The 27,685-nt window shown below is 56.1% G+C and overlaps 1 protein-coding gene across 3 annotated transcripts; it reads right to left on the reverse strand.

The window, feature by feature from the left end:
• Positions 1-81: 81 nt before the first annotated feature.
• On the reverse strand, positions 82-26,277 carry SCUBE3 (signal peptide, CUB domain and EGF like domain containing 3). 3 transcript variants are annotated; one of them, XM_072355933.1, is made up of 23 exons: positions 25,832-26,277; positions 19,375-19,497; positions 18,766-18,891; positions 15,887-16,021; positions 14,320-14,445; positions 13,434-13,550; positions 10,471-10,518; positions 8,151-8,267; positions 7,312-7,434; positions 7,063-7,179; positions 6,338-6,460; positions 5,765-5,860; positions 5,435-5,527; positions 5,240-5,356; positions 5,009-5,170; positions 4,624-4,827; positions 4,362-4,523; positions 3,962-4,129; positions 3,713-3,874; positions 3,292-3,489; positions 2,755-2,907; positions 2,539-2,618; positions 82-2,381 (listed from the first exon to the last, which is right to left on the reverse strand). In XM_072355933.1, exons 1-23 carry the CDS (start codon positions 25,914-25,916, stop codon positions 2,232-2,234), a joined length of 2,985 nt encoding a protein of 994 aa, XP_072212034.1. In that variant the 5' UTR covers positions 25,917-26,277; the 3' UTR covers positions 82-2,231. The 3 variants fall into 3 exon arrangements, with proteins under 3 accessions (XP_072212034.1, XP_072212033.1, XP_072212035.1); XM_072355932.1 differs by having other exon boundaries at positions 5,765-5,899; XM_072355934.1 differs by lacking the exon at positions 10,471-10,518 and having other exon boundaries at positions 5,765-5,899.
• Positions 26,278-27,685: the final 1,408 nt, after the last annotated feature.

Consider the following 27,685-nt stretch of genomic DNA (forward strand, 5'->3'; position numbering starts at 1 on the left):
ACTTTTTTTCTTCTTTAATCAAGTGCAAATAACTTCATGAGCTACACCTTCCTCATCAGTTGCTTTGCTGGAGATGGTCAGTCAGGGCCTGCTGCAAAAGGCAGATATAAATATCCCAACATGGAAAAAAGAACCCCCCTAAGAAAACAAAACCCACACAACAACCTTTAGTTTGATGTTCCCTGAAACATTCAATACATCCCCAGGGAGGTGGTTTGCAGCCCTTCACACCTTTTCTGACTCATCCGATGGGGGTAAAGAAAGGGCTGCTGTACAGAAAGGGCTGCTGTACAGAAAGGGCTGCTTCTTTCTGCTGCCCCGTGGGCTTTTCTGGGGGTTGGTTTGTTGGTGGAACTGGGGTTTGTGCCACCAGCTCTCAGCCCTTTGCAGGACGTGCAGCCCAGCTCGCCTCGCAGCGCTGCCCTGGGGGAGCAGAGGTGCCCCGCTGGGGATGGATGACACTCGGGACACCCCACGGTTCCTGGATCCACCCTCACAGGCTCAGAGCAGCAGCAGCAGCTCCCAGATTCAATCGCAAAGAATGAAAGCTCTGCGTCACACCGGGCCCCCACAGCACGCATTGCTGGGCTGCCTTTTTCTTTTTCTTCTCAATACGAAAGCCCCTTTTGGCGGTCATTGCTCTGCTGTGTCTGCCCCAGAGCCATTAAAAACACAACAACAACAAGAAAAAAAACAACCCTCCGAATCCCTACAACGGCTTTTGTGCATCAAAGCAGCTGCTCTCAGCCACCAAACCCAGCGACAAACAGCTCAGCAGCCCCCAGCTGCTTCCAGTCGGGCGGCAGGAGGGAGAAGCCCACAGCTGCGATGAATCAGTGCAGCCTTTTCCAAGCCCACACGTCTTGGGGACAAACCTCAGCTCTGCTTTACTGGCGCAGTGCAGCCCGTCCCGCTGCTCCTGGCAGAGCCCAGAAGTTGTCGGGGTGAGCGAGCAGCGCAGCTTGAAGGGAGCCTGGACCGACCCAGGGCTCTGCCTGGACCAACAAGGGGATGCGTGGAGCAATAAATAGTTGTTCTCTGCCATGGTGGGAGCAGTGGGACAGAGCAGCACGATCCTTGGAGATGAGACCACGCACAGCATCGAGCCTGCCCAGCATCACGGCCAGCCCCAGTAAAGGTGATGGATCCACTGCGAGTGGACAGAAGTGCCTTGAAACCCAGCAAAAACTCACCCCGTTGTGGCCAAGCCCCGTTTTCCCACAGAGGAGAAGTACAACCTTCCACCAGAGCGGGTTGCTACTGGGAAAACACGCAGCAGAAAAGGTTCCGAGGCCAGAAAACACCATTGCATTGGTCACCAGCAACCCAGGGATGGGCTGGGTTTGTTGTTTTGGGTCTTTTTGTGACACACATTCTCATTTCTCAGGCAGGTATAAATATTGTAGTTTCTAGTAGAAAAAAAAACAACAAAACCCCCCAAAAAAACTTCCCTCTAAATAATATAAAGAAGACTCAAATGATTGCACTTAATACATATGACAAAAGGTAGAAAGGAGGATATCCTAGTGCACAAACGTTGACTCCTGCTCTTCACAAAGCTTGCTTTCTGTCGAGTTACTCTTTGGCAGAGCTCGTAAGGAAGTCTGCTTCCTTGGCACAGATGTCCGTGGGGAGGGGGGGGGGAAGAATGCGCCCAGCTGAATCCTCCTTGCTTGCTCCATCTCTCCCATATGCAGCCAAACGTTGCTCTCCGTGCCTTCCTCCAGCGCCAGGTGCCAGCACGGCTCTCCAGCAGGATGGGCACCAGTACCATGCCGTCCCGTTCTGTCCTTTCTCTTTTCCTTACCGTGGTTGTTTTTAATGAAGTAGGCATTACGGTTTGCTTTGTTTTCTATCCCCCTCCCTGGGCTCCTCTGCAAAGCTGTGCTGATAGTCAAGCTCCTTGCGCTGCACAAAATGCACCGTTACCTCCGGTGCTGCCCTGGGATGGGGCAGGAGATGAACCCTGTGAGGGCTGTGGGTGCCTGGATGGCATCGAGGGATGGAACAGAGCTGGCACAGAGGTGGGAAGGAAATGGACGGGGTGGAGAAGCTGCTGCAGAAGAGAGGAATGGCATCGCTGGGTGAGATCAGGGTGAGCCCGGAGCTGTCTGCGGGGTGGGAGGCGGCGGTCCTGCCGGAGCCGAGCAGGAGGAAGGAGGAAAACTGAAATAAGAAGTGAGGGAGGAGAGGCTTTCCTCGATGGCCGGGCGGCCCGGGGTGTCAGGGCGCTATTTGTAGGGCCGCAGGAAGCTGGAGACTTTGGAACGGAGCAGCTTGATGAAGGAGCGGGGCAGCATCTCCTTGTGCTTCTCCGTGTACTTGAAGTAGTTCTGGGGGTGTGCCAGCACGTCGAAGAACGCTTTGATCAGCTTCTTGTCCTGGGGGGGAAGCAAAGCTGACGTCAGCCCCAACCCTGGGCACAGCGCACAGCTGATACCAGCCCCACAACGCCCCCAGCACAGCTCCAAACCCGAGCGATACACCGTGCTCACCCCAGCAGTGCCATCAATGGAGGTGATGGGGGGCAGTGCTCACCTTGAGGATCTCCTGGTGGTTTTCGGAGGCGTACAGCCTGCCATCCCGCACGATGTCCTCCACCAGCTGCTCGTAGTCCTCTGCAACAGCCAAGCAAGAAAGCAGCTCAGGGCACGCCACCCCAAAGCCAAAGTCCCAATCCCCAATGCATGGGAGATGCAACCTGGGGAGCAGAGCAGGCAGTGCCAGGCTGGGATGCTGCCGCCCCATGCTTACCATCATAGGTGACGTAGGGGATCTGGAAGCCCCGGGCGCTGTTGGCCTCGCTGGTTTTGAAGTTGATCCAGAGTTTGCGAGAGCGGGCGGTGAAGGCGATGGGTCTCTCATAGGTCTGGCAGGTCTCGTAGGTGGTGATGGAGGATGGGGAGGCTGTGGGGGAACAGCGAGGGACTGAGTGATGGAAGGCTTAAAGGGGATGCCAGGGATGGGGCTTGTCTGTGGGCAGTGAGGCTGACCCCCCCATCCCTGTTTAATAGCAGGGACAGTGACATTCCCTCCTTGGAATGGCAGCAATTCCTTCTTTCCAAGGTTTTGAACCCCAAGAACTGCTGAAAAGCTTGCAAACAGCCCTCATTCCATGCACATCCCTGCAAAGCAGCAACGTGATGCTGACAGCCCTCCAACAACCTTCCCATTGCATAAACCCACCCCACTGCCATGCAGAGACCTGCCGTTCTCCCTTGGCATTCATCAGCTCTGCTCTGTCCTTCCCCAGCTCCTCCCATGAGCACCGCACCACGCTCTGTTACCTACAGTTTTTCCGCATCACCAAGACGTCCCCGCACTCATCCTCAGAGGGCAGGAAGATCTCTGGCACCACAATGAGGATCTTCCTCTTGGGCGGTGGGTTGATGTTCCACGTGCACTCCACGTTGGCAGGGTAATTCCCCGGGTAGTTGGGGGACTCAATGTAACCCGTGTACTCGCCCAGCTCACCTCCACACTGGCGATCTGTAAGGCAGGAGAGGGACAGAGGGACTGGAAACTGGTATCAAAGGTACTGGGACTGCAGAGCTTTACAGCGTGGTATGGGTGAGCTCTTTAGCAGCACCACTCCATGCACACCCACCCACCCGAAGCTCAGCAATGACTGAATGTGCTATTTTGAGGGTCCTGGGGGTGGGTCTGGGGAAGGAGCCCCACTCACACCACATCACACCCACTGCCCACCTACTTTTGCACTGGGACACGGAGGTGGAGCCATCAAAGTCGGTGGTGGTGTTGCCGGGACAGGCGATGCAGTAGTTCTGCCTGAAGTCAGGCTGGTAGGTGCCCACGGCGCAGCGGATGCAGCGGTGGACGCTGGTGTTGTAGTAATGCCCGGGTGAGCACTGGACTGGGGGAACAGAGAGCAAACAGCTCCGTCACCACCGGCACAGCCCCAGTGGGTCCCTCCTGCCCTGTGCCAGCTGGTGTCACGTACCTTTGGTGTCACAGTCCTGGAAGGAGACGGCTCCCTCGTGCCGCGTGGTCAGCCCGCCGCCGCAGGGGAAGCAGAGTGCCCGGCCCACCTCGGGCTGGTAGGAGCCACGTGGGCACGGCTGGCAGGGCTTGAAGCCGTCGGCGGAGTGCTGCCCAGGGGGGCACTGACCTGTGGGCACAGCCATTGCTGGGACGCAGCCCACAGAGTGCCCTGTGCTCGGCTCCCTGCCCCTCCAGCTGAACAAAGGGGGTGGGGGTCCTTCTAAATGCTGTTCCTGCGGCCACACGGGCGATTCCCGGAGGCGCTCAGAGCTTTTGCCTCTTCTGGATGGGGACTGACAGCAGAGCATCGGGGTTGGTGTGTGTATGTCCCCACCCCGAGCCCCTCCACACCCCCCTACCTGTGCAGCCGGTGATGTTGGTGGCTCCCACGGGGCCGAACGCATCGCTGCGGGGACACAGGTCACAGGAGAGCTGCCCTTCCTTCTCCTGGTAGGTGCCAGAGGGGCAGGGGACACACTGCTCCATCTGCCCGTGGTAATAGGTTCCCTGCGAGCAGCTAACTGAGAGCCAGGGCTGGAGGTCAGTGACGTGCCAGGGGGCTGTCCCCGATTTGGGGGCACACATCGGTTCCCATCCCAGCACCCTGCACTGCTCCCTTACCACACTTGGTGCCCAGGCGTTGCTGGCCCGGCCCGCAGCTCTCCTGCCGCTCCGGGGCCACGCTCAGCTTCCTGGCCACCTCGTACTCCATCCCAGCGAAGCGCAGCAGGAACCGCTCCTGGTTGATGGATTTCTTCAGGGCTTTGATGGCCGATTTGAGCTTTTTCTCCACCTTCTGTCTCAGGCAGAGCAGGTTGCAGCTGGCTGGGGACGTGGCGGGGAGACAGAGAGAACAGCGATAAGAGAAGGAAGAAACCCGACAGGATCCTCTCCATCACGCAGAGTGCTGCTGTGGGCTCTGCTGGATGCTCAGCCAGCACAGGATGAGGACCATCCCAGCACTCCTTGCTGCATGGGGACACCGCAGGATTCCAACCCAGCCCACCTGTGGTCTCCTCCGGCTTGATCTCCGCCTCGAACTCCAGCGTGATGCGCGTCACCTCCTTGCCGGAGGAGTTTCGAGCCCGGCGGCCCTTCCCCTTCTTGGACGAGTCACACTTGAGGTTGACAAAGGCTACCTGGCAGTCGGAGCAGGGTGCAGCACCGCCTGCATGCAGGGTGACAATCGGCACCCGTCCCTGTGGGGTGGGATGAGCGTCCCCCCACTGCTGCTCACCTTGCGCCCCAGCCTTCCCCGCCTCATCCTGCTTGCCCTTAGCCCGCGGGTGCAGGTGGCACTTGGCGTCCTTGATCTTGAAGGAAGCCTTCTGCTTGATTGGGGCAGCGACAGTCTCTAAAAGAAAAGGTGGGTGCTCAACCCGTGGGTGGGGGATGGTGTGGGGTCGGGGGATGGGTGCCCACAGCCCCTTACCGAGGCACTGCTGGCTGCTGTTGGCTGCTCTGTGCTGGCTGCCCTGCCGCAGCACCGGCGTCCCGCAGCTCACCGTGTAGCTGCTGTCAGACTCTGTGGGAAGGAGGTGCAGGTGTTGGTATGCTGCTGAGCCCCCAATGCAGACACCCCATCCCCCAGGAGCAGCTGTGCAGAGACCCCAGGGTGCAGCACCCAGCACCGCACTCACCCTGTGCTGCACAAACCCACCCCAGCAAAAACAACACTTCTTTGCACCCTGAGGGCACTGCAGCTCTTCTGCCCCTGCTTCGCACCATGCAGGGGATGGAGACCCTCCTGACCCCCCCGTACCTGGCTGGAAACGAGCCTTGGAGGCGCAGGTGAGGGCGCAGCTGTCCTTCTTGCCCGTCTTGTTGCAGCTGAGAGTGGCCCGCGGTGGCACCGAACCTGACAGGCATTTCACCAGCTCTGAGGGACATGCACCAGCTGGTGGGGACAAGTGGGGACACCCGTGGCTGGCACAGAGCAGAGATGACGGTGGGACCCCCTTACCCACCCAGCTGGGAGAAGAGTGTGGCACAGGGCTACTGGAGCAGCATCTTAACCTGCTCCCTGCCCCCTTGTGCTGTGACTGCTGGGATTTCTGAATCTGGGGGTCAGAGCTGCCCTTGGCTCTATCTGTCCCCAATGAAAGGGGCCATGGCCATGAAAACTGTTTCTTTAGGGGCATCTCCAGTGCAAAAGCCCACAGCCAGCCCTAGGCATGGCCAAAGATGCAATGTGATGTGCCAGGGCAGGGGGAGCAGGACAACATCCATCCCATCCCATCTTCACCCACCCCCACTTTGCTCCCTGCATCCCCTGATGATGGTTGGTGCCATGGCACCCCCGGGTTGTGCTGGAGCAGGTCTGGACTGGACATACCTATGCAGTCCTTTTTGTTCCAGTGCAGCTTGCAGCCGGCAGGACAGGTACACTGATAGCTGCCAGGTGTGTTGATGCAGCCAAATTTGCAGCCCCCGCGGTTGATGCTGCATTCATCAACATCTATGGGAACAGAGGGTGAGGTGGGGGGCAGCGGGACCCCCGGCTTCAATGCTGAACCATCTCGGGGATGTGATTTTGGACAGATAAATGGCACAAAACACACACGCCAGCAGGGTTCTTGCATCCCAGGGGGGGCTGGGTTGGAGCATGCTGCTCCGGGAGCAATGGGGCACGTGTGGCACGAGTAAGGTCACCCCCCCACTGCCACAACACACTCCTGCACCCCCCTGCATGGTGTGTTTCATCTGCATCCCAGGGCACTGCACGCCCCCGCCTCGAGAAACTTAAATCAACCTCTTTTGATGTTCCCCTTTCCACCCCATCCCATCTCACTGCCAACAACGGCGGGGATTTCTCTCCCTCTCTCCCTGCAGACAAGTCACAAATTGTTCCTGCAGCTGCGTTTGAAGTTGCAGACACCAACGTCTGGCTGTGAGCTCTCCCTGCACGGCCCCAGTGTGGGGTGCATGGCGGGGACATGGGACATTGCCACCCGGCCCTTGGGGACAACCATGGGGCTGCCCCATTTCTCTGGGTGCCCTGAGTGCTCCCCAAGACCCAAACCTAGTGGGGCCCCACTGCCAGCCCCCAGCCAGCCCTACCTCCACAATGGGTGAGCCCATAGAGCGTGTAGCCCTTGTTGCAGAGGCACTGGAAACTCCCAGGGGTGTTGATGCAGAGATGGTCGCAGGTCCGGTCGAAGGAGCACTCATCGATATCTGGGGGGGGTAAAAAGGTGAGGTGGGGAGGTGAGTGTTGGCACGTTTCTCCTCCTTGTGGTACAGGCTGAGGGCTCAGCTGGGGACAGAAGGCAAGGAGAAGTGACAGCCGCATCCCCGCAGTGCCCTCACCTTGGCAGTTCCTCTCGTTGATGAGCAGTTTGTAGCCCTTCTTGCAGCTGCACTCGAAGCTGCCCACCGTGTTCCTGCAGATGTGGTCGCAGCCGCCGTTGTTGAGCCGGCACTCGTCGATGTCTGGGGAGGGGGAGGACAGGGACACGCGTGCTGTGCTGCTCGTCCCCAACCCTCCCAGCTCTGCTTTTATATATATATATATATTTTCCCTTTTCCAGCTATCTGCACAATTTACTACTTGGAAAGGACCTGTGAAATGGAAGGGCAGCAGGAAGAGGCGGCCGTCTGCCCATCTCCCCACCCCTTTGTTACCGGCTGTAAAACTGCCTCGCAGCGGCAATAAAACCCCCAGACACGGGGATATGGCTGCGGGTTATTGCTCTTTCCTGGAAACTGTTATATCAGAGGGGCAGCCCTGAGGAAATAACGAGGGGAGGGGGCTCCTGGGAGCAGCCAGCAGGTGGGCAGGAGGCTGCAGAGCCTTCTGCTTTCAAGCAGGGTCAAGTTGCTGAAGCTGATGAATGATGCAGTGCAGGCACTGCCCAGTCATGCCCTTGGGTCACAGTGCTCCCCGCATCCCCTGCATGGACACACACGGTGCTGATGTGTTCTGATGCCAAAAAAAAGAAGGCAGAGAGCTGGGGATTGTCCCGTCTCAGGAGGCAGCTGGGAAGCTCTGCAAACCTAGCCCGGGTGTGCTGCATCAGCACAGGATGCACACATGGAGGTGGCCCTCCAGCTCCACCCGTGGATGCAAACACAAACCCGAGCAAATCTCATTGGCTACACCTGAGCCTTTCCTACAGGCACCAGTGGTGGTCAGAGGGCACTCCTACCTTTGCAGGTCTTCCTGTCGGGCTGTAGCATGAAGCCCATGGGGCAGCTGCAGTGCACACCGGTGGCCGCGTCGTGACACTTGCTGTCACAGCCCCCGTTGTTCACAGCACAGGTCTCTGCAGGGAGAGGGAAGGAGAACAGCAGTGAGGAGCTGGGGGCCACGATCCCTGCCCCACTGAAACACCGCTGGGATTTAAAGTCTCCTGGTTAACACAGGCCCTCAAGCACAGAGAGGGGACCTGGTGGGTTCCAAAGGTGAAAAGTGAGCACACGTGACATCCAGGTTTCCTGCTGCCCTGTACAGCCCTTCCAGCATCCTGCACTTTAGAAGTGGTTTCTGTCCCTGCGGTGGGACACAGGAGCAGGGACAGCCCCACCTGTCTGTCCCAGGGCAGCACACGGAGCTCCATGCAGGGATGGACGGAGCAGTGCTGTGGAAGGAGGGGTTTGCCACCACAAAACAAAGGACAAAACACTTCTGGACTCTTCAGGAGCCTCCATGAGAGCAGGGCTGCAGGCGGTGGGGGACACACGGCGCTGTCAGCATTCAGGTATGCAAGATGCACTCGGGTGCACAGCCCTCACCCCACATCAGTTGCACCCACCCGCCCCACAGTGCTCTCCTTGCCCCACACACACACTGCCAGGCTGTCCTCATGTGTCACCAATGGGCACGTTGGCCCATCTGGCTGCCCAGGCTAATTTGGGAGACACTGTCAAATTGGAACACACACTCAGACACACAGACACACACACAGACAAGCCAGCAGCATCAGTGGAAAAAAAAAAGTCCCTTAAAAAAAAGGCTAATTCTTCCAGCATGATCAAAGTCAGCTGTTGCTGCTCAGAGCAGAAGGGGCACTAATTGAAACGAAGCGTTTTCAGCTTGACAGCTTCCCTGTGAGATCAATCTTCAATTTGGGCCCTAACCGCCAGAACAATGGTTTGAAGTGCATGAAGTTGTTCACAGAGGGTAATAAAGCCTTTCCCTTCGGAGGGCCGGGCAAGGGGTAAATGAGGCTTCAAGGAACCCGACATGAACATGCCTTGAAGAAATTCCTTGGAAAGAGCAAATCCCAGGTTCTGCTGCTCTTTGCATGGGGCCCAATGACGGAACCGTGCAACCATTTGCTGCAGGGCGACGGAGCTGGGATCGTTCTGTGCTCGTCTTGCTGCTGCTATTTTTATGATGTCCCGTAATAGGAGAACAAAGGGACCATTTCATGCAATTAATAGCCAGCACAATTACAAAACGTAACGGCGAGGGATGGATTTCTGCAGATATGAACCCTGCAGCCCCAGACCAGCACAGAGCACAGGGCAGACAACGCTGCACCAAAGGGAAGGGGAATTCATGGAGCCTGCATTAAGAATTTAACTCAGCTCTGTTGCAGCAGCTCGGTCAGGGGGAGCCCAGAGGAGCAGGTTAATGGTGTCACTGCTCAGATTGAACCCCACTTCAGGGGCAACAGGAACACAGCTCCCTTCTCCCCAGCACACACACACACACACACACGCTCCATCCTAACCTCACTGTGCCACAACAATGCCCCTGCAGAGCCCTCCATTGTCACCGACTGCCACCGGGTCCAAACGCGCCCCATTTGTGCCCCCCTGTGCTCCCACTGCCCACACTGCTCTGGGTTTGTCTCTACATCCTGGGAGGCAGCAAAGGAACATCAGCCCCACAGCCTTCTGGGGAGAACCATGGGCTGAACAGAGCCCGGTGTGCTCAGCACAGAACTGAAGGTCCCCTGGTGCTGCCTAGGAGGGGGGGGGGGGCTCCTAGGAGGAGGAGAGGTCACTGCAGGTGCTGCCAGCAGTCACTTGATGGGGAAGGGAAGAGAGGAGGGGACAAAGCTCTGCACAGTCTGAGCGATGCCTGGTGCCCTGGTCTTGCAGCACAACTCTTGCAAACACCTCTTGTAACTGCTGCACTGCAAGCAATGGCTCTGATCCCAGCAGGATGGAGCAGAGCATTGGGGTGGTTCTGAAGCACTGCTCCCACCCAACGCTGCCACCTCAGACACAGCTGCAGCGATGGGCACAAGGAAACCATCACCCCCGACCCAAGCAAGGCGAGTGCCCAGCATCATGCAAGCACAGCCAGGGAGGGGTTTGCTGCTCTGTGCATCCCCAAAAGCAGAGCTGGTTGCAGCCCAAGGTTTGCTGGCGCAGCGTGCAAGCAGCAGCGGTGCCGGTTAGTGCTAGCAGCGCAGCTGTGCAAAGCGGGCATGCAGTTAGTCCAAAGCTCACCCCCCCAGTGAGCACCTCGAGGCGAGACCCCTTCACAGAGAAAGAGAGAACAAACATATTTACCATTAGAAAACGTCTCAAGGATAACGTGTTGCTGGAAGTGTCTCTCCCCTGTTTGACATTATAAAAAAGTGATTTAGAAACAGTGTCCAGCAAGGAAGCTCGCTTGGTGTCACACCACAACCATTTCCACTCTGCTGCCTCTCGAGCTTGGTGGAAATGGTCCCCCACCTCCCAGAAGGATCCAAACCCAAGGTCTGGGTCCTGCTGTCCATCACCCTGTCTGCATCACCCCCAGACTCTGCCATCCCCACCGGTTCGGAGCTTTGCTCAAGCAGCAGGGCAGGCGCGGAAGAAAGCGAGCAACAAAGAGCATTAGTGCAGAGCCCGTTAGTCCCAAGGAACGGTGCCTTGCTGTCAGCAGGGCAAAAACGAGCGCTCACTGGGGTAGGGGCAGCGAGGAGGGACTGGGCCCAACCTCAGTCAGCTCAGGCTGCATCCAAAGGACCATCTGGGGAACGTCCTGGGGAGCCATGGCACGGAGCTGAGAGCTGTCCTGCCTTATGCTGGGTGTTGTGGGGGGGATGAAGCAGCCCGGTGCCTCCTGTGCAGGGATGGAGCCCTGCAGCTGGGCTGGAGCAAAGCATGTGGGGATGGGGACGCTTGGGGCATGCGAAGCCATTTGGGGATGACTGCATCCCTGTTGGGTGAGACACAACGCCGGGTCCGTGCAGGGGGAGGGAGGAGAAAAGGGAAAAAGGAGGAGAAAGCCCAGCCTGCCCCATGGGTACCCAACCCAAGGGCAGCGGTTTGCCAGCAAGAAACGGGACCCCAAGGCTCTGCAGCACCAAGAGGGGACGTTCCTCCTTCACCATCAGAGCAGCACAGTGAACCCTTGGCCACCCACCTCGTGTGCCTGAGCCCTGCGTCCCCCCCTCCCCAAAAAGCCCTCCTGCCCCACGAGCTTTGCTTTTCCCAGCTCTGATCCTCTCCCTGGCACCGCACCGCAACCCAGCCGGGCACAAATCGCCCCAAACACAGCTCAGGAAATCTGCCATAAAACTGGAGCCGGATTTGTTTCCTTCTCCACTTAATCACATTTCCTGCCCATCCGCGGCTCCTGCTCCAGGCTCTGCGCCCCCAGACACCAAAAGGATGGGAGATGCACCTCCAGCATCAGTTTCACCCCACAAAATCTCCCCGAAAGCTGAAAATCACAACAGCCAAAGCTGCACCTCCCTGTGGGCACCGCACCCCGGGGCCGACCCGACCCAGGCTGTAATCCGGAGGGCGATTTGTTGCGCATTTGTTATATTTTAAAGGCCGCTTTTAGAGCATCAACATAAATATCCGAGGTCAGCAGCCTCCCCCCGCAGCTCCCATCCCCATCCCTCCCCCCCCCGCCCCGACACTGCAGACGCGTTGGGAGCCATTAGGGCTGGCCCCGCTCTGCTCCCAGGCATGTTCTTCATTATCCTCGTTTTTAAAAGCGGCAATAAAAAGCGGAAAAATGAAAAACACCGGCCGTGGCCTCATGAAACCGTCACTCCGAGGGGCTGCTCGCGCTTCCTGCCGCGTGGTGTGATCTGAAGGGAACCTGGACCAGGGGACGGCCCCGGCAACCCATCAAAAGCACCGCGTACAATTTCAAAGCCCGCAGCCCGGGGAGAGTTTGCGTTCCCCCACGCTGGAAACTTTATTCCCCTTGAAATGATGAAATATTTCAGAGGAAATGGAGAAGGAGAGAAGGGAGGGGGGTGGCGGTGGGAGTACTGGGGTCGTGGGGGGGAGCGGGGCTGTTTGCTGAGCCCTGGCCATAAAACAAACGTGGGCAGTTATAAATATCCGAGCAGGTACCTCAGCCCCCACCCCGGCCATAAATCTGCCCCTGGAACACAACCTTGCAACGTTCCCATTGAGGCTGGGGGGCTTGGGACCTCCCCCCCCCCTTCACTCCCCAGGTGTTATGGTACAGCATGGGGCTGCCCCTGCAGAACCATGTGAATGGAGGCACAGGGTCAGGGGGGGCAGAGCTGCCCCCAAAAACCTGCAGTCAGTGCTTCATCTCCCTCAGGAAGATGGGAGTGGGGAGAAGAGCCTGCAAGGATACAACAGAACTCATAGGAAGTGCCACCCTGAGAGATGCTGTACACAGATTGGGGCGGAAAGGGCACGTTTTTGGTCAAGGCTCTCAGGAGGAGGTGGGATTGCTGAAGCACAGAGATGCCCCTCTCTTACCTGCAGCACATGGGGCTCCACACTGAGACCCTCCATCAAACATGCTTGGGGAGCACAGAGCAGCCCAAAGCTGGCTGCTGCCTCCAGTCGCTCTCAAACTCCCCCCTTTTCTTTTTTCTCCCAATTATTTTGCAATAAGAACTGAAATGTCTGGAGCAATTTGTGGACTTCACTCCCCAAACGTAACATTTGCTTAAATCAAATCAGCTGTCAGGCAGCGCAAGCATCTGAAACCAGTAAAACTTCTATCTCTATTTGATGTTTCCCAGTTTGAGAACACATACAGGAAAAGGACAGTTTTGGGGTTGGTTGGGCTCTCGAGGTTGCTGGTTATTGTTTTTTCTTCTACACAACAGTTGTTTCTGAGCTGAGACCCCAGGATGTCAATTTAGGATGGGGCACATCCTATCAATGGGGCACCCAAATCAATCCCCTCCAGCTCCCTCCCAGCTGCTGTTGGATGGAGGTGGTGGGGACATCACCACGGGGATGGTGACAATCGCTGCTGTGAGGGCCATCAGTGTCCCTTTCCCTCCTGCAGCACGAAGGCAGGTGGGGACCCCATCCACCCAGAGCATCCCAAAAGACAGGCACTCTCGATGCATCACTTTGCTCTATGGATGGTGACATGGCACCAAGCCTATGGATGCTCGCAGCATCCCACATCGAGCTGCACCAGCATCCCCAAAGAACTCCTTCACACAAAGGCACATCATTCAAGGACAGAGCGAGCAGCCCTGAGCCCCAGCACAGATCCCCCAGATCCCTTGTGGGGTCTCTCCACCTACCTATGCAGGTGACGCCATCAGAGTGCAGCAAGAACTTGACGTGGCAGCCACACTTGGGGCCCTGGTCCGTGTCATCACACGTGTGCTGGCAGCCACCGTTCCCGTAGTTGCAGGTCACTGAGAGGGACAAAGCACAGGGGTCACCATGGGGGATACAACCCACAACCCCTCTCCTCCCTGTGTCCCCCCTCCTCCCAAGCTGGGTGGCACCGAGGAACCTCAGCCAGGTCCTAAGACGTGTTCCTCCTTCTTAGATGATTTCAAAAAGCCTTTGGTTTTCCCAACAGGATCTTGGCAGATGCAAACTCCTGTGTGGTTATGTGGGTGGGCTTTTTGGGCACATTTGCTAAGTGCCACCAGTAAACCTGGTGGAAGGGGACCCAATGAGCACCAGGGTGGTGACGAGGGCACAATGAGACCTCCATGGGCTCCAGGATGACTCAGGTGCACCCCTGCCAGCCCTCCCAGGGCGTGCTTTGCCTTCAACTTGGAGGAAAACCAGCCCCATAGGATTAAAACTGTGTCTCATCAGCAGTTTTACCTGTTTGCTGCCAGACGGCGAGCAAGGAGCAAAATAAAAACAATTGCATAAAGACAGAAATATATATTTAATAGCCTGGCAGTGCCAGCAAGATGCTGGCAGGAGATCACACAGGCTGAGAGCACCGTGTGCCCCGGGGAAAGGATTCCTGCACTGTGCCAATCACATTTTCTCTGCTCATCTTCCTCGTGGGAAAACAAAGCTGGTGTGACATGGATAGAGGGTGCTGCACCCACAGTGCCAGTTCAGGCTGCTCGTGGTGGAATTAGGGCTGGGGTGGGTCTGTGCCATCAGGACAAAGCTGCAGAGAGAAACTGGGCTCACTATCCCTTACGCACTCCTTACATTTGCAGTCACGTTGGTTCTTGGTGAGCTCAAAGCCCGGGCGGCACTCGCAGGCGATGCCCCCCTTGGGGGTCTCTCGGCAGATGTGGGCACAGCCGTGGTTCTTGTTCATGCAGTTCATTCCTTCTAAAGGAGAGAAGGAAGCAAAGAAAAGCTCCAGAAGGTCGCCAGCACCAAGGTTTGCTCACCGGCTCCTCTCCACCCTCTGTGCCCAGCAGCACGATGGGAGTGCAGGGATGGGGGTTTGAGGCAGCTGGTTTTTGCTACAAAGGGAAGGTTTCCTTTTGGATCTTATCAAAACCGATGGCTCTCTGTGCCAGGGATCCCAGCCCGCAGTGTTTCACTGCTCTGCATCTGCTCACAACGAGGAGGGAGATAAAGGAAGGAAGAGAGCACAAAATAAAGAGCAGAGGGAAAGGAGAGAGGGAAGGAGAAGGGAGATGCAGTGCTGGCAAGGACCCCAGAAGGAAGGAAGCAGCCCTAAGAGTGAGATTTAGCTCTTTAATGCTGAACGCTTCAGCCCTGGCAGTGCCCGAGACAGGAGTAAAGTCAGAGTGAGTAACACCCAGTCCCAAAGCACTCCTGTTCTGGGCTCACAACCCAGGGATCAGCTCCCACCCTCTCACCCCTTCTCTTCACTCTGAAACCCAAAGTGAAGGGAGCACACAGGCATCATCCACAAAGCTGACCCTGGGGTGCAGAGCCCACAAGGCCCTCCCCACGCTGATGATGCTCTGCAGATGCTCAGCACAAAAATGGGCTCCAAAAGGCAGCACCTGTGTCCCTGCCTGCAGCGGGGCCACCCACGGCGGCACCAACCTCATCCCTGCCAGGAACACATGTGGGATGGGGACACAGAAATGCCACTGAGCCATCCCAGCCTGGGCGAGATACCCTGGGGAGAGCAAGGGATCGGCACAGCTGGGAAGGAGGAAAGCAAAACTCAAGCAGCAGCTTCGCCAAGTGGCAGAGATAAAAATCAGCAGAGATGCAAAAAACAAAACAAAAACAAAACCCAAAAACCAGTAACAAAAAAAGAAACCTCTCTCATTTCCTCATATTTTGGCGAAGAGATCGCTCCAGACGGCAGCAATTTAGAGCTGATATTGAGACAGAAGGATCGGTGCTGCGCAAGACCTGGCAGGAAAGGATGCGTCTCACAGAGCAACGCGGGGAGCTGCGGGTACCTTTTGTTTAATAAAAGGCTCTGGTCATGGGATTAGCCTCCTCCGTTTGGTATTATTGAGCTTGATTAAGGGGCCTGCAAGGGTTTTGCTTGGGGATGTTTATTAGCCCTGCAGTGTCCTCTCACAGTGCGCTCGTGCCAAGTTTGCTTTTAAATTCACAAAGCTCCCAGTGCCTGGGGGGGGTCAGGAAGCAGCACCAGAGATGTACAGTGCAGGGCTGAGCATGGGAGCTCACCAAGCACTCCTGCAACAACCGCCCCACGGTCACCACCAAAGCAAAAAGTGACACTGCTCCTTGTGCCCAGACCTGAGCGACATACCCGGGCTTACCCTACAGACCCAAAGTGGGGTCAGACCCTTAGAGGGAGGCAGGCACTGACCTTCGGGGCGCTGGATGCACGTGTGCTGGTTGTCACTGAGGAAGAAACCCTCCCGGCAGAAGCACTCATAGCTGCCCATCATGTTGACGCAGGTCTGCTGGCAGCCACCGTTGCCCTCTGAGCACTCATCCAGGTCTGCAAAGGGAAGGAGATGGAGGTGAGAGCGGTTCTGCAGCACTGAGCGGAGCGGGACAGGAATGTGCAGCAAACAGCTTCTGCTTTGCATCCTTGGTCCCCCAGCTAGAAGAAAGGGCGATGCTGAGTGCTGCAGGGGATGAAGCCAAGGCACATCCAGGGGTGGATTTCAGAGGCCACACAGCTTCTCCGGGAGCAAAAAACACAGTGGCTCCATTTTGCAGATGGGAATACCAACCCACAGAGAAAGGGGTTCTCCTTGTCCCAGATCCCTGGGCAGGCTGTGCCCCTCTGTCTGCTGCTGGTGGGGAAGCACCTGGACTTCATTATGGGGAACCCTAGCCCAGAGCAGGGACAATTACTTCTAAATAGACTCAAATCCCCTGCAGCATCCCAGCTTGGGAAGGAGGCAGAGATGAATCCCTCAGCCTGAGTGCTGCAGGATCAGTGCCACAGCCCCACATCGCTGTGTCCCTGTCCTGTCTGGGAGCCCTGAGCCAAAGAAAACCTCTGCAGACTCAAGCATCCCAGTGCTTGGGCGAAAGCTGAGCCCTGCCAGCAGCAGATGCTGGAAAAACTGCAAGAGCAGCACAGGGACAGAGCATGGAGGGGCTCACAGCCCACACAGGGGCTCACAGCCTGACCAAACTCCTTGCTTTTGGGATGAATACACCCCAAGCACTGCACTGTGCTGCTGCAGCCCAGGGATGCTCAGAGCGGGGCTTAGTCCTGGCTGCAAGCAGTCACCAAGTGGTGGCACTGCCTGAGGCCACTGGAGGACAAACCAGGACATCCCACGCAATGGCAGAGGGCTTCCAGCTCCCCCCACGGCTTGTCCCAGCCAAGCAATGTCCTGCAGATGCCAGTAACTCTCCACAAATCCCCTGTTTATAACAAGGGCTTAAAGTCTTGCGACTTCTCCGTCAAGGTCTGCACAAAAATGAGGAGGCAGCTGTTCCAAACCAAGGGCTGAAACGAGACTCCGCTGCTCTAATACCTATTTTATTAAATGTAATGGAGGCAGGCAGAAGCCAGAAGGCCCCGTGTCAGGATGAGGGCTTGAATTCCTGTCCTGGTTCAAAAGGTCGCCCACGGAGGGGATGCTCAGCACACCCCAACCCAGCAATGGCCCATCAGTGCCTGGCAAGAGCTGGACCTCTCCTGAAGCTCTCCCTGGGAAGCTCCCAATGCCTGAGGGTTGTTCTGTGCACAGAGCACAGAGCTCCTGGGTCCTCCTCTCCATTTGGGCATTGCAATGCCTGGACAGGACCCTCGCTCTGCTTTGTTTCTGCCTTCCAGCCAGATGGGGGTGGATGGGAAAAGCATGCCTATGGTCAGGGTGGATGAGGGTGGGGAAAACTCCCCAGGTCTCCAAAGGGTAAAGTCGTGCTGTCCTGAAAGCAAAGCAGTGTGGCTGAGATGCTTCATTGGGATGAGCTGTGAAGGGCTGCAGGGATCCGGGGCTGCCCTGTGCCCGCTGCTCCCCTCCCAGCCCACTCTGTAAACACATGACGTCTGCGGCTCGCCGAGCCCAGCTTCCCTTTCTTCTCCTTGGGCTCATCCTCCCCAGGGAGGGGAAGGCAGGGCCGGCCGCCTGCGCTCCATCCAGCTGTGTAAATCTCCCTCTTCACCGAGGAGGCTGCAAAGTTCCTGGTGATGGCAGTTAATGCGAAGCGTATGTGTCCGGAATCCCTTCCCCCTCCTCCCTCTAGTGATGAGCTCATTAATGACCCCACTGCGGACACTAATTAGAAAATAGCACTGCAGCCCGGGGTGGGGGAGGTGGGCGGCCGGGTGCCCTCGTGGGCGCTGCGGAAGGAAGCGGGTGTTGGGGTGCGGGCAGTGCGGCTGCTCCATGCTGCAGCCGGATGGAGCTCGGGGCAGTGGAAGGATGAGCAGCTCTCTGTAGGCAGATGCTGGGTTTGTCTTGGCCTCGGGATTATTTACCCAGTCCTTTCGCCCGCTCACATCTCCGCCGTATTTGCTCTTAACTCATCTATTTTGGCAGGTGCAGGGCTGACCTCAAGCACGAGCGCCCAGGAGAGCCCTGCAGGCTGGTCCTGCCTCTGGCAGCACAGCAGCACGCGCCGCTTCCATCTGTCAGCCCCAAACCCAGCAGTGGGGAAGGCCTCCAGTCCCACCTTACCCCAATATACGGATGACCCCCATCCAGTTTTGTCCCAGCACCCACAGCTTCCCCACTGTGCAATGGGAAGCAATGCCATTCCCACCCCTGGAGAGCTGCTGCTGCACGAGACATCTCCCGTGCCTCCGCTGTCAGCAGCTCTCCCAGACACCACATCTGAAGAGTGCAACTTGCAGATTATCTGCTTTCAGCACCAGCAACAGAACAGCCTGGAAGGGAGGCTGAAAGCCTTCAGCTGCCACTCCTCAGGGCAAGGCAAATCAGTGGGACTGTGGCAGGTGCAAGGATGAGGTTTGCGGCATAGAGCCAAGCAAAGTGCATGGGGGTCCTGGCCCCCTGCAAGGACAGAGAGACTAAACAGGGCTGTGCCTGCTTTATCTGCATGCTAGCTTCACATTCACACGCCAGCTGTTGGTGCTTGCACACTCTCAAACCTGTGGGGTTTGAGCTCTTTGCATGCTGCTATTACCTTGGTTTCTTGGCAAAAGCAAAGATGCTGAGGACCTCACGCTGCCAGGTCCAACAACCTCAGCCAGCAGCAAACCTTGGCACATCAAACCCTCCCACAAAGCCATCCCTGAGCCAGCCCAGCACTCACCCAGGCAGTTGTGGCCGTCGTGTGCCAGGCGGAAGCCATCGTAACAGGTGCAGCGGTAGTTCCCAGGGATGTTGACACACTCGTGGACGCAGCCTGCGTTGTCCTCCCGCTCACACTCATCCACGTCTGCAGAGAAAGGAGGGCAAGGAGCTGCATGGAGCACGGCATGGCTGTGTCCCCCAGCTCACGTGCCACCCTGGGGTCCCTGTTGCTGCTCACCAGCTCCCACTGCATCCCTGCACTGCTGCTCTGAGCCCCACGAGGGAGCAGAGCCCCACCTGCACCCTTGAGTAATAATTAGCTCTGTGTTCAGCCATCCCTCTTGCTGCATGTCTGGCAAACCCAGCCAAAGGCTGCTCCCCTGCTCTGCACCCAAAGGGCATTGCATGGGAAGGCTTCACCTGCTCCACACAGAGGCACTTCAAGGCTCAGTGCATAGCAGGGCTCCACTGACTGTTTGTCCTGGAGGAAAGTCCTCTCAGAAGCCCAGGAATCATTTGGGACTACCTGAGGGCAGCATGTCTGCTGCTATCTCAGCTCCTGACTCAGGAAGTTTTCTCCAGCCCAGTTCCTCTGCTCATTGGAGGGGCTCCAGCAGCACATCCTTACCTTTACAGTGCTTCCCATCCCCGGTGTAGCCAGACTTGCAGATGCACTTATAGGACTTGGGTGTGTTCTGGCAGATGGCATCAATGTGACAGCTGTCGGTGCCCTCCACACACTCATCCACATCTGCAATGAGAGGGGAGGTGATGGGAGCAAGGAGTAGACAGAGCTGCAGCAGCCATGCAAGTTTTCAAGTATCACAACACAGAGCAGGGAAGAGGAAGGGAAGAATCCTGCTGCTTTACTCCTTATCACTGCACCCAGCCCCAGTGCAACCTGTGATGGGTGTGCTCCAGAACAGCAATAGCTGTGCACCCCCCTCTCACCAAAGCTGCCCTGGGAGTCAGTGATCATCTCATACAGCTGATGGAAGCAATGCTCAGACACCAAAAGTCTGAGCAGCCCCAGAGGAATGCTGGCATGGAGGCTGTGGCTGCAGGAGCAAAGGGCTGAGCACTGTCCGGCCACCATGGGGCTTTATTGCATGGAGCTGTGAGTCATCCTTGCACCAGGGAGGCAGCACGTGCCTGTGCACTGTATAAATATTTACAGCACGCATTCATATTTGTTGTTTGACATTAGCCATGGCCCACGGCCACCACCGCCTCCCTTGGGCCATTAATCACGGGCTGGGGGCTGACCCACCACGGCGGTGGGGATGTGGGGTGGTGTGGGGACATGCACCCGCTCTGCAACCTACATTGACAGCCTTGGGGCTACCACAGGGTGAAGACCCCACACTGTACCCAATGCTGACCTCAAAGAGAGCCTCGCTGCATCCATCCCCGCTGTCACCTCCCAGCCACGGCAAGGTGGGATGGTGATTGCTGTCACAGGATGCACCACTGGGCACCACGTACACTCCAGTTGCCCACCTCAGCACTCCTGGTGCACACAGCTCTCAAAGCAAAGGGACACATTTGGGAGGTCCAATATTGCCCATTTGATAGACTCAATAGAAACCAAAGCCAACGCTGAATCGCGTTCAAAGCCCAACTCATCAGTCCCTATAGCTGGAGCCACTCACACTCACCAACATCAAGGTGTACAGATGGCAGGACAGGGGCTGGTGCTCTGCAGCTCCCAGATCCGCCCTATGTGGGGCTCATCAAATTACAACAGGTAATGGCCTTAAGTGGCACCAGGTGAGGTTCAAAACATGGCGGATCTCTGAGCTTCAGGGGCACAGATCTGGGTGCAGCTCCTCCAGCATCTCTCATGCATACAGAGGTCGTGCTTCCACTTTGCTCAACAGAGGATGAGCAAAACCTCCCGTTGCCATTCTCTCCCCAAACACGAAGCATCCACTGCACACCACAGAGCTGAAAGTTTCCCAGCGTTTTGCCAGAAATCGCACTTTTTTAGAGTTATCCTTTCTAACTATTTTCCCCCTTCTCTGCCCTCAAAGTCAGCACGACGAACAATGCGTGTTGTGATGCTGCAAACAATGCCGTGCCTTTCCCTCTCACACATGGATGGGGGTTTGGGGTTTTTTTTCCTCTCTTTTATGGCCTTCTTTTTTTCCATTCTGTAACTTGAAAACTCCTCTAACTTTGGAAAGGTTACACAGCAGCACAAGGACAAAAGAAAACATGACACATTTGCCACTCTGTCATTTTTCCAAAGCTGGAGACGTTCTGAAAGGTTACAGGATTAGAAAACGAGGGAAAGAAAGGATAAAAAAGTGCGTGTGTGTGGGAAGCGTGAATAAATACCCTCCTGGCTGCTCCAGGAGCCATCCCTGTGCTGGCAGGGATCCCGCCTTCAGAGCACCGGAATCCTGGCTCCTAAGAAAGAGCATCTTTAAGAAACGATGGAGGAAAAAAAGTGAGCAAGCAAAAAAAAAGCCTTCTGGAAAACCCTATTTTTATGTCCTTGTCAGTGCAAGGAGAGTTTCCCATGGAGCGGCTTTGCTGTCAGGACACCCATGCTCTCCTGCAGGAGATTTCAATGCCCATGGCATTGCTGCAGGTGCTTCCAGCAGGGATGCGATTTCCAAGCAATGGGAGATCCAAGAGCAAGCAATGCCAATGTGCCAACTCCATCCGCTGCCACAAAGCCCTCACTGGGGCTCATGGAATAGTAGAACTGTTGAGTTGAAAGGGATCCTCAACCCTTTCCAGCTTCACCCAGTCCAACTTCTCTGCCATGATACAGGGCACCCACAACTCAACTCTTCCCTGCCCAGTCTGACCACGGACGTCTCCATGGATGGGGACATCCAACACCTCTCTGGGCAGCCTGTTCCAGTAGAGCACCACCACTACCATAAAAAACCTTTTCCACATATCAACCCAAAGCTCCCCTCCTTTAGTTTGAAACCATTGAACCCTCATGTTAGTACAGAATTACAGAATCTCCAAGGTTGGACAATATGTCCGAGATCCCTTAGTCCAACTGTCCACCTACCAGCAATATTACCCCAGTAAACCATGGCACTCAGTACCACATCTCAAGGTTTCTTGGACAACTAAGTTTCTTCAGCCATGGGTCTGCCCCATGTCTCCAGATCTGGGAGCTCAGGTGCCAGCCCCAGGCTGGGATTTGGGGTCAGCCCCTTCAACAATCCAAGCTGCCCTTTTTCCAGCTCCAGTGGGAGCCCTGTGCCCTAAATCCCCCAAACTGAGGGGTTTTGCACAAGGCAGAACTGCAACAAAGATGCAACAGCCCATCCAGAGATGTACCCAAGGGCACCCAGCTCCACCTCTGGACGCAGCCACACTTTTGGGGCTAAGTATCACTAATGAGAGCACTAATTGTGCACACTCGCCCCAACCCCAGACCATGCTCTTGTGGTCAGCAGCACAACGCTGGGGCTCAGCCCAAGGCACAGCCCTGGATGAGGTGGCAGCACCCGGCGTGATGTTTTTTATCCCGTTGTGGGTGGGATTTTCCAGTGCTTGCCGTTGGGCCCCGTTCCGCTCCAGCTGCAGCTTTATTCTCCATTTCAAAGGCAGCCAAAGAAGGCAGACAGTTGCAATGCCACTGCCATTTCGAGTGCTCCCAGGGGACGGCACCGCATTGCACCCATGGGGACGGAGTGCTCAGAGAGGGAATGGCGCTGGGTGCCCCAGGGCATCCACACCAATGGCCTCCATGTGCCCTCATAGCCCATGCTGGGCTCTCCCCGTGCTTCCTCATTAGAAATAATAATAGTCAAGATGCTTTCATCTGTAGGCAGACAGACCGAGTCAACGGAGCTGAGCTAAGGTGGCAAAAACCCACCGGGAACCCCGAAACAAACAAAACCTTTTTCTCTCCTCTCTCAGCGCTTCAGCGTTTCCTCTCAAATTGGTTTGATTCTTTGTTTTTCTATAGGCAGCCTGTCTGTATAGAGACACGTGTGTAGCTGTTGGCAGAGGCACAGAGTTTCCACTCGGCCTTAATGCCAAATTAAAGAGTTACAACTTCAGTAGCTCTTTTTTACCGGGGTATTAATAACCACCTCAGACACCGCGGGGCACTTTATTAATCATTTGTTGGTGGGATGGGGAGGGCAGTGTGGGCACGTTGGCCAAAGATGCATCATCTGAACTGGGAATCCTAACTCAGGTGCTCGGGGATGGGATGGGCACACGGCACACACATGGGGGTGGGGATGGGAGATGCAACTGTGGGTTGTGTGTGCTGTGCTATGGGGGCAACGATGCTGGAGGAGCACGGAAAGGGAGGAAAAAGCACAGGCATGGGCTGCAGAGAGGGGTTGAATTGCTCTTCCCATCCACCTGCACTTGGGTGGCTCCTTTGGGGATTGCTCCTGTTGCTTCTCCTGCTTATCGGCTGAGCAAGGCTCGCCTTCAGGAGCACATTTGTTTTGTGTTTGGGGAGCAACAATCACAGTGGGAAGCAGCCTCTCCGAATCGCAGCCGAGAGACAGAGCAAACTTTATTTGCCATCCCAGGCTTCTCCCGAAGCCTCTCGGGGGACTTATAATGCTGGAAGTGAAGGTTAAGGTTATTCATGCATACTTTTTTCCTAAATGGATTACTCCAGTGCGACCGACTGCAAAGGAAAAAATCTATATAAAAATAAAAGAAAGAAAATAAAACTCCCGAGCCGCTCGGAGACAGCCATACATCTCTGCACTGGAAGACTGGAGGTGTCTGAATATTTATACTCCCGTTGGCAGTTACAAAAAAACTCTTCTTCCCTCCTTCCCGCCCCCCTCCCCTTTTTAATCTAAGTACGGGCATGTCAGACGCCCTCAGTCAAAGATCTCCTTTGAACTGCTGTATGTTGAAATGTTTACAGTTTTACATTTCATATTTCAGAGGGGCGGAGGGGACAGGCACAACAGTCGCACACTGTGAATGCAGCAGAGGGAGGAAAGCGGAGGCCAAGGGGGAGGAGGTCCAGAGGAGATGGGAGGGGAATCCAACAGCATCTCCATGCTGCCGTTGGGAAACTTTGTGCTCCTTATAAAATTATACACCCCCAGCAGCGTGGGCTCTGCAGGTGCATCCCCGCCAAAGGGAACTGAGCCCCTCGTGCAGGAGGTGCCACAGCTGTGGAAGAGGCTGCAGCCTCTGCGGGATGTCTTCGTTGATGGGATGCTGCCAGAGAGGCAACAGGATAAGGATGTGCCCTTGTGCCTGTAGGTGAAGCCCCCTCCCTCCCAGCTTTACCAGGTAACATGATGCTGTGAAGGAGCCCTGCTCACACTGCACCGTCCTGCAGAAGAACCAACCCACCCTGCGTGGGACAGCTGATACAGGCACGTGTGAGTGATACCACACAGCTGCATGGGGAAAGCACCATGTGAGCTATCATGGTGATGAGCAGCACCCTTGGGCACCATCAGCTTTCAGACCCATCCTCCCCCAGCACACCCTAGGCACGTGGCTTGCTGCTCAAGCTCAACCTTGGAGCACGGAGAAAGCCAATTGGAGTTGGGGGACATCCCCAAGCACCCCGAGCCCACGTGTCCCTCAGCCTCCTCCCGCTGCCTCCTGAGCCCCACTGGGGTCCAAGGGTTCCTCCAGCCCTGCTCAGCTCAGCTCAGCCCAGAGCTGGGACCGGTTCGATATGGAGGAGCCTTCGCTGCCCCGGGTGCGAAGCGGGCGGTGAGGATTTAGCTCACCTCTCTCCACCCCCTCTCCACCCGGCTCCTTCCCTGAAGGGATCTGTCAAGTCTCTGCACGATGGAATTTTACTTTGCTATTTTAATGCAATTCTGGCTCAGGCTTAAATGGAACTGGAAACCGAAAGGCCTTAATAAATAAATATTATGATAAGAAAGGAAAGCAATGCATACACGAAAGATAATTTGGGGAGGGGGGGTGGGGGTGGGTGGGAAACGAAGCATTCCTTTCTGAGCCTAAAACGTGAAGCTTTACGTGGAGCTGGACGCCTTCTCAGCAAACCTTTGCCCTGGAAAATCCCCCCGTGCTTGTCCAGACCGAGAAGTCTCCCATTGTTTTAGAACACTGAAGGCAGATAAGACAATAGCCTTGAAATTCCTCCTAACTTCGTCAGTGACAGGGCTCAGCTTGGCTCTTCCTATTGCCTGCACGAGGTCTTTAATTATACGCTGCGCTCCCATATTTCATTCACACGCTATTTCATCTCACCCTATGCACAGACATGCAGCTACTACAATAGCGGGAGCCAGAGCTGGCTTTGATAAATCCTGCGTGGATGGGACAAACAAAACAAAACGCAGTGCAAACAACAGACCTTAACAGGACTGTGGTGAACGAGGGGGAAAAAAGCCCCTTCGATCCGGTGGGATCGCGCACATAGGGCTGTGTGTGCTGGTGTGCGCAGAGAAAAATCCATGCTAAATATAGAGGTGCTATAGAAAAGCCTAAGATATAGATAGCCCATACATAAAGCTACGTGTGTGCTGGGAGAAGGGGAAAGTCTGGCTAAAGCAGGGGAGAAGCCTGAAGTTGATAGCGATGGGATGCACCCCTCATTCGCAGGGACAGGAACACAGGAAGGTTTTCCAGCTCCCATCCATGAAGCTCTCGGCAGCACATTGCCCTGCTCGGGGTATCACAGCCCTTGGAGTGCAGTGAGTGTGGGTGGAAGGCACACCGACACGGCGCTCCCACCTTCCAGCCCTGCTGCTCCTTCCCCATCCCCGGATCACACTCGCCCACATGGCATTACCCCACTGCACACAGACGAAGCCCCAGACAGGAGAGCTTCCAAACTCCTTTGAGCAGCGCAGTGATGGGTGCGCTCTGATTTCCTGCCTCTGCACCCCCTGCCCGGAGATACAGAGTCCAAACGCATGCAACAAAAAAACCCAAACCCTAAATGCAGATCATTCAAGAGTTCACAGCAAGACAACAATTAAAGGCAGCAGTGGGATATCTGCAGGCAGCGCTTAAAATCACCTCAACTAAGTTGTTACCGCTGCCCGTTTCTCCAGGCTGCGTGTAAAGCCCACATGCAACCAGGAGGTCCGGCTGCCTGCACACACATCAAACAGATACGGGAAGATTTCTCTTACCTTGACTGGCTTTATTTGCCAGCGTGATTCCAGAGTGGAGCAGAAGGGCAAGCATGCACAATCCAGCAATCTGCAACGCTCCCATTGCAATCCCCGCCTGCCTGCAGGAGCGGGGGCAAGAAGGGGGATTTCTCGTGCTTTAAAGGAAACAAGAGGCTGAGCATGCAAAGGGAAGGCAAGAGAAGGAAGGGGCTCTCCTCTTGCCGTGTGTGAGACAGAAGGAGGGAAGGGAACCGAAATGATGGAAAAAGCTGCTCTGGGTTCAGTGTGGGGCTTTTGGTGTTGCTAAAGAGGAGAGAGTGAGGGAAGGAGACCCAGGGCAGTTGGAAGAAAGTGGACTCTATCGCCCTCTCCCTGGCGGCTGCTCTGATCCCTTCTCCTTCTTCTCCTTCTTCTTCTTTTTGCTAAATAATCCCAGCCAATTCCAGTTCTGCAAGAGAGCAGCAGCAGCGGCGGCGGCGGCGGCGGCGATGAAGGGGGGAAGCAGGCGCCTTGCACTGGTGCTGGGGACCTGAGAAAGGGGAGTGGAAAGGAGAGCCCCATCCAAGCAACGCCCTTTTTCTCCCAGCCTTTCTTTCTTTCTATTTGGCTTTAGCTACTCCTTCCCGGCTCCCCCCTCGCACCCCCAGGCTGGGCTCTGCCTGCAGGAATTTACAGTCTGCTCTGGAGGAGCAGGGCCAGTAGCCATGGAGACTGCTTCCCTGGGAGCAGGGAGGTCAGGCGCAGACCATGGGTGATCAATGCATCAATGCAAAGCCCCCTGCAACCCCCAGACCCACCCCGCGCCTCGCAGCCCCTCGGCCTGAAGGGCTCAGGGTGGTGGTGGTGGGGAGAGGGGGAGGCATCTGCTGCGGGAGGGAAAGAAAAGGGGAAGAAGAAATCAAAGTAGAGGGGGAAAAAAGAGGGGAAAAAGAAAGGAAGAAAAAAAACCCAAGCACACAATAAAAGGAGTTTGCAGATGCCGCGACCTGCGGCACGGGGGCTCAGCGGCTGCGGGAATGGTTGGGCCGGTGGGAGAGTTCTATGAGAGATGGGGAGGGAGGACTGGGGATAAGGGGGAGGGAAACACAGGGAGAAAAATGTGCTTTTCTGAGATATTCGGGGCTTTTTTGGTTGCATGCAGGAGCTTCTCACAGCCTGGCCCTGCACGTAGGACCCCACAGCCCTGCCTGCATCCCCTACCCTGGCATCAGCTCCTAGGGGTGCAGTGGGGAGCTGAGGCAGGGACCCCACCACTCTGCTCTCACGGCCTCATGTGTCCCCTTTTGTCCCGGCAGATCCCAAAGATAAAAGAAACGGGTCTGAAAACTACAGAGAATGCACAGCTAAGCTAAAGCGCCGGCTGCCATCCTGCAGTGAAAAGGAGAGGGTGCTGAGCAGAGCAGGAAGGCGCTGAAGAGTCCCCGGTTCTATTTGTGCTTTCCTTACAGAAACAAAAAATGCATAACCCTTGGGCTGCCATCACAGTGTACAGGGCCTGCCGGGAGGAGGTGCAGGGAGAAGGTCTGCACAGGCAAAGGCAGCAGCCAAGGGAACGCTCCAGCGGTGCCATCGTGCACCCTCCAGGTGCTGCCACCAGCAGGGTCTCCATGCAAAGTGTCCAGTCCTAAACCCACAGAGGAGCTGACCCCTACAGAGCGGTGAGGGGACCATGGTCAGGTGCAGGACAGATGCACAGAGGTGAACAAGAAACACAGCAGGGCAGCGCTTCACCTACGGGATGGGCCCAACAACTCGCTGTGCCGAATCCAAGCAGTGATGGACCCTCAGCCTCACAGCACTGCCTGGGAAGGGGTGAAGAAGCAGCAATGATTATTAAAGCTGTAGGAAAAAGCATCATATAGAGAAATAGGA

The sequence above is a fragment of the Excalfactoria chinensis genome, chromosome 23 (genome assembly GCF_039878825.1).
Source record: "Excalfactoria chinensis isolate bCotChi1 chromosome 23, bCotChi1.hap2, whole genome shotgun sequence".
NCBI lineage: Eukaryota > Metazoa > Chordata > Aves > Galliformes > Phasianidae > Excalfactoria > Excalfactoria chinensis.

Coding starts and splice junctions, on each gene's coding strand:
- SCUBE3 (XM_072355932.1), bottom strand. CDS start 25,916: ATGGGAGCGTTGCAGATTGCTGGATTGTGCATGCTTGCCCTTCTGCTC. Junction 7,180..7,311: donor CAACGAGAGGAACTGCCAAG/GTGAGGGCACTG, acceptor TACCCCCCCCAG/ATATCGATGAGTGCTCCTTC. Junction 4,524..4,623: donor ACGCCTGGGCACCAAGTGTG/GTAAGGGAGCAG, acceptor CCTGGCTCTCAG/TTAGCTGCTCGCAGGGAACC.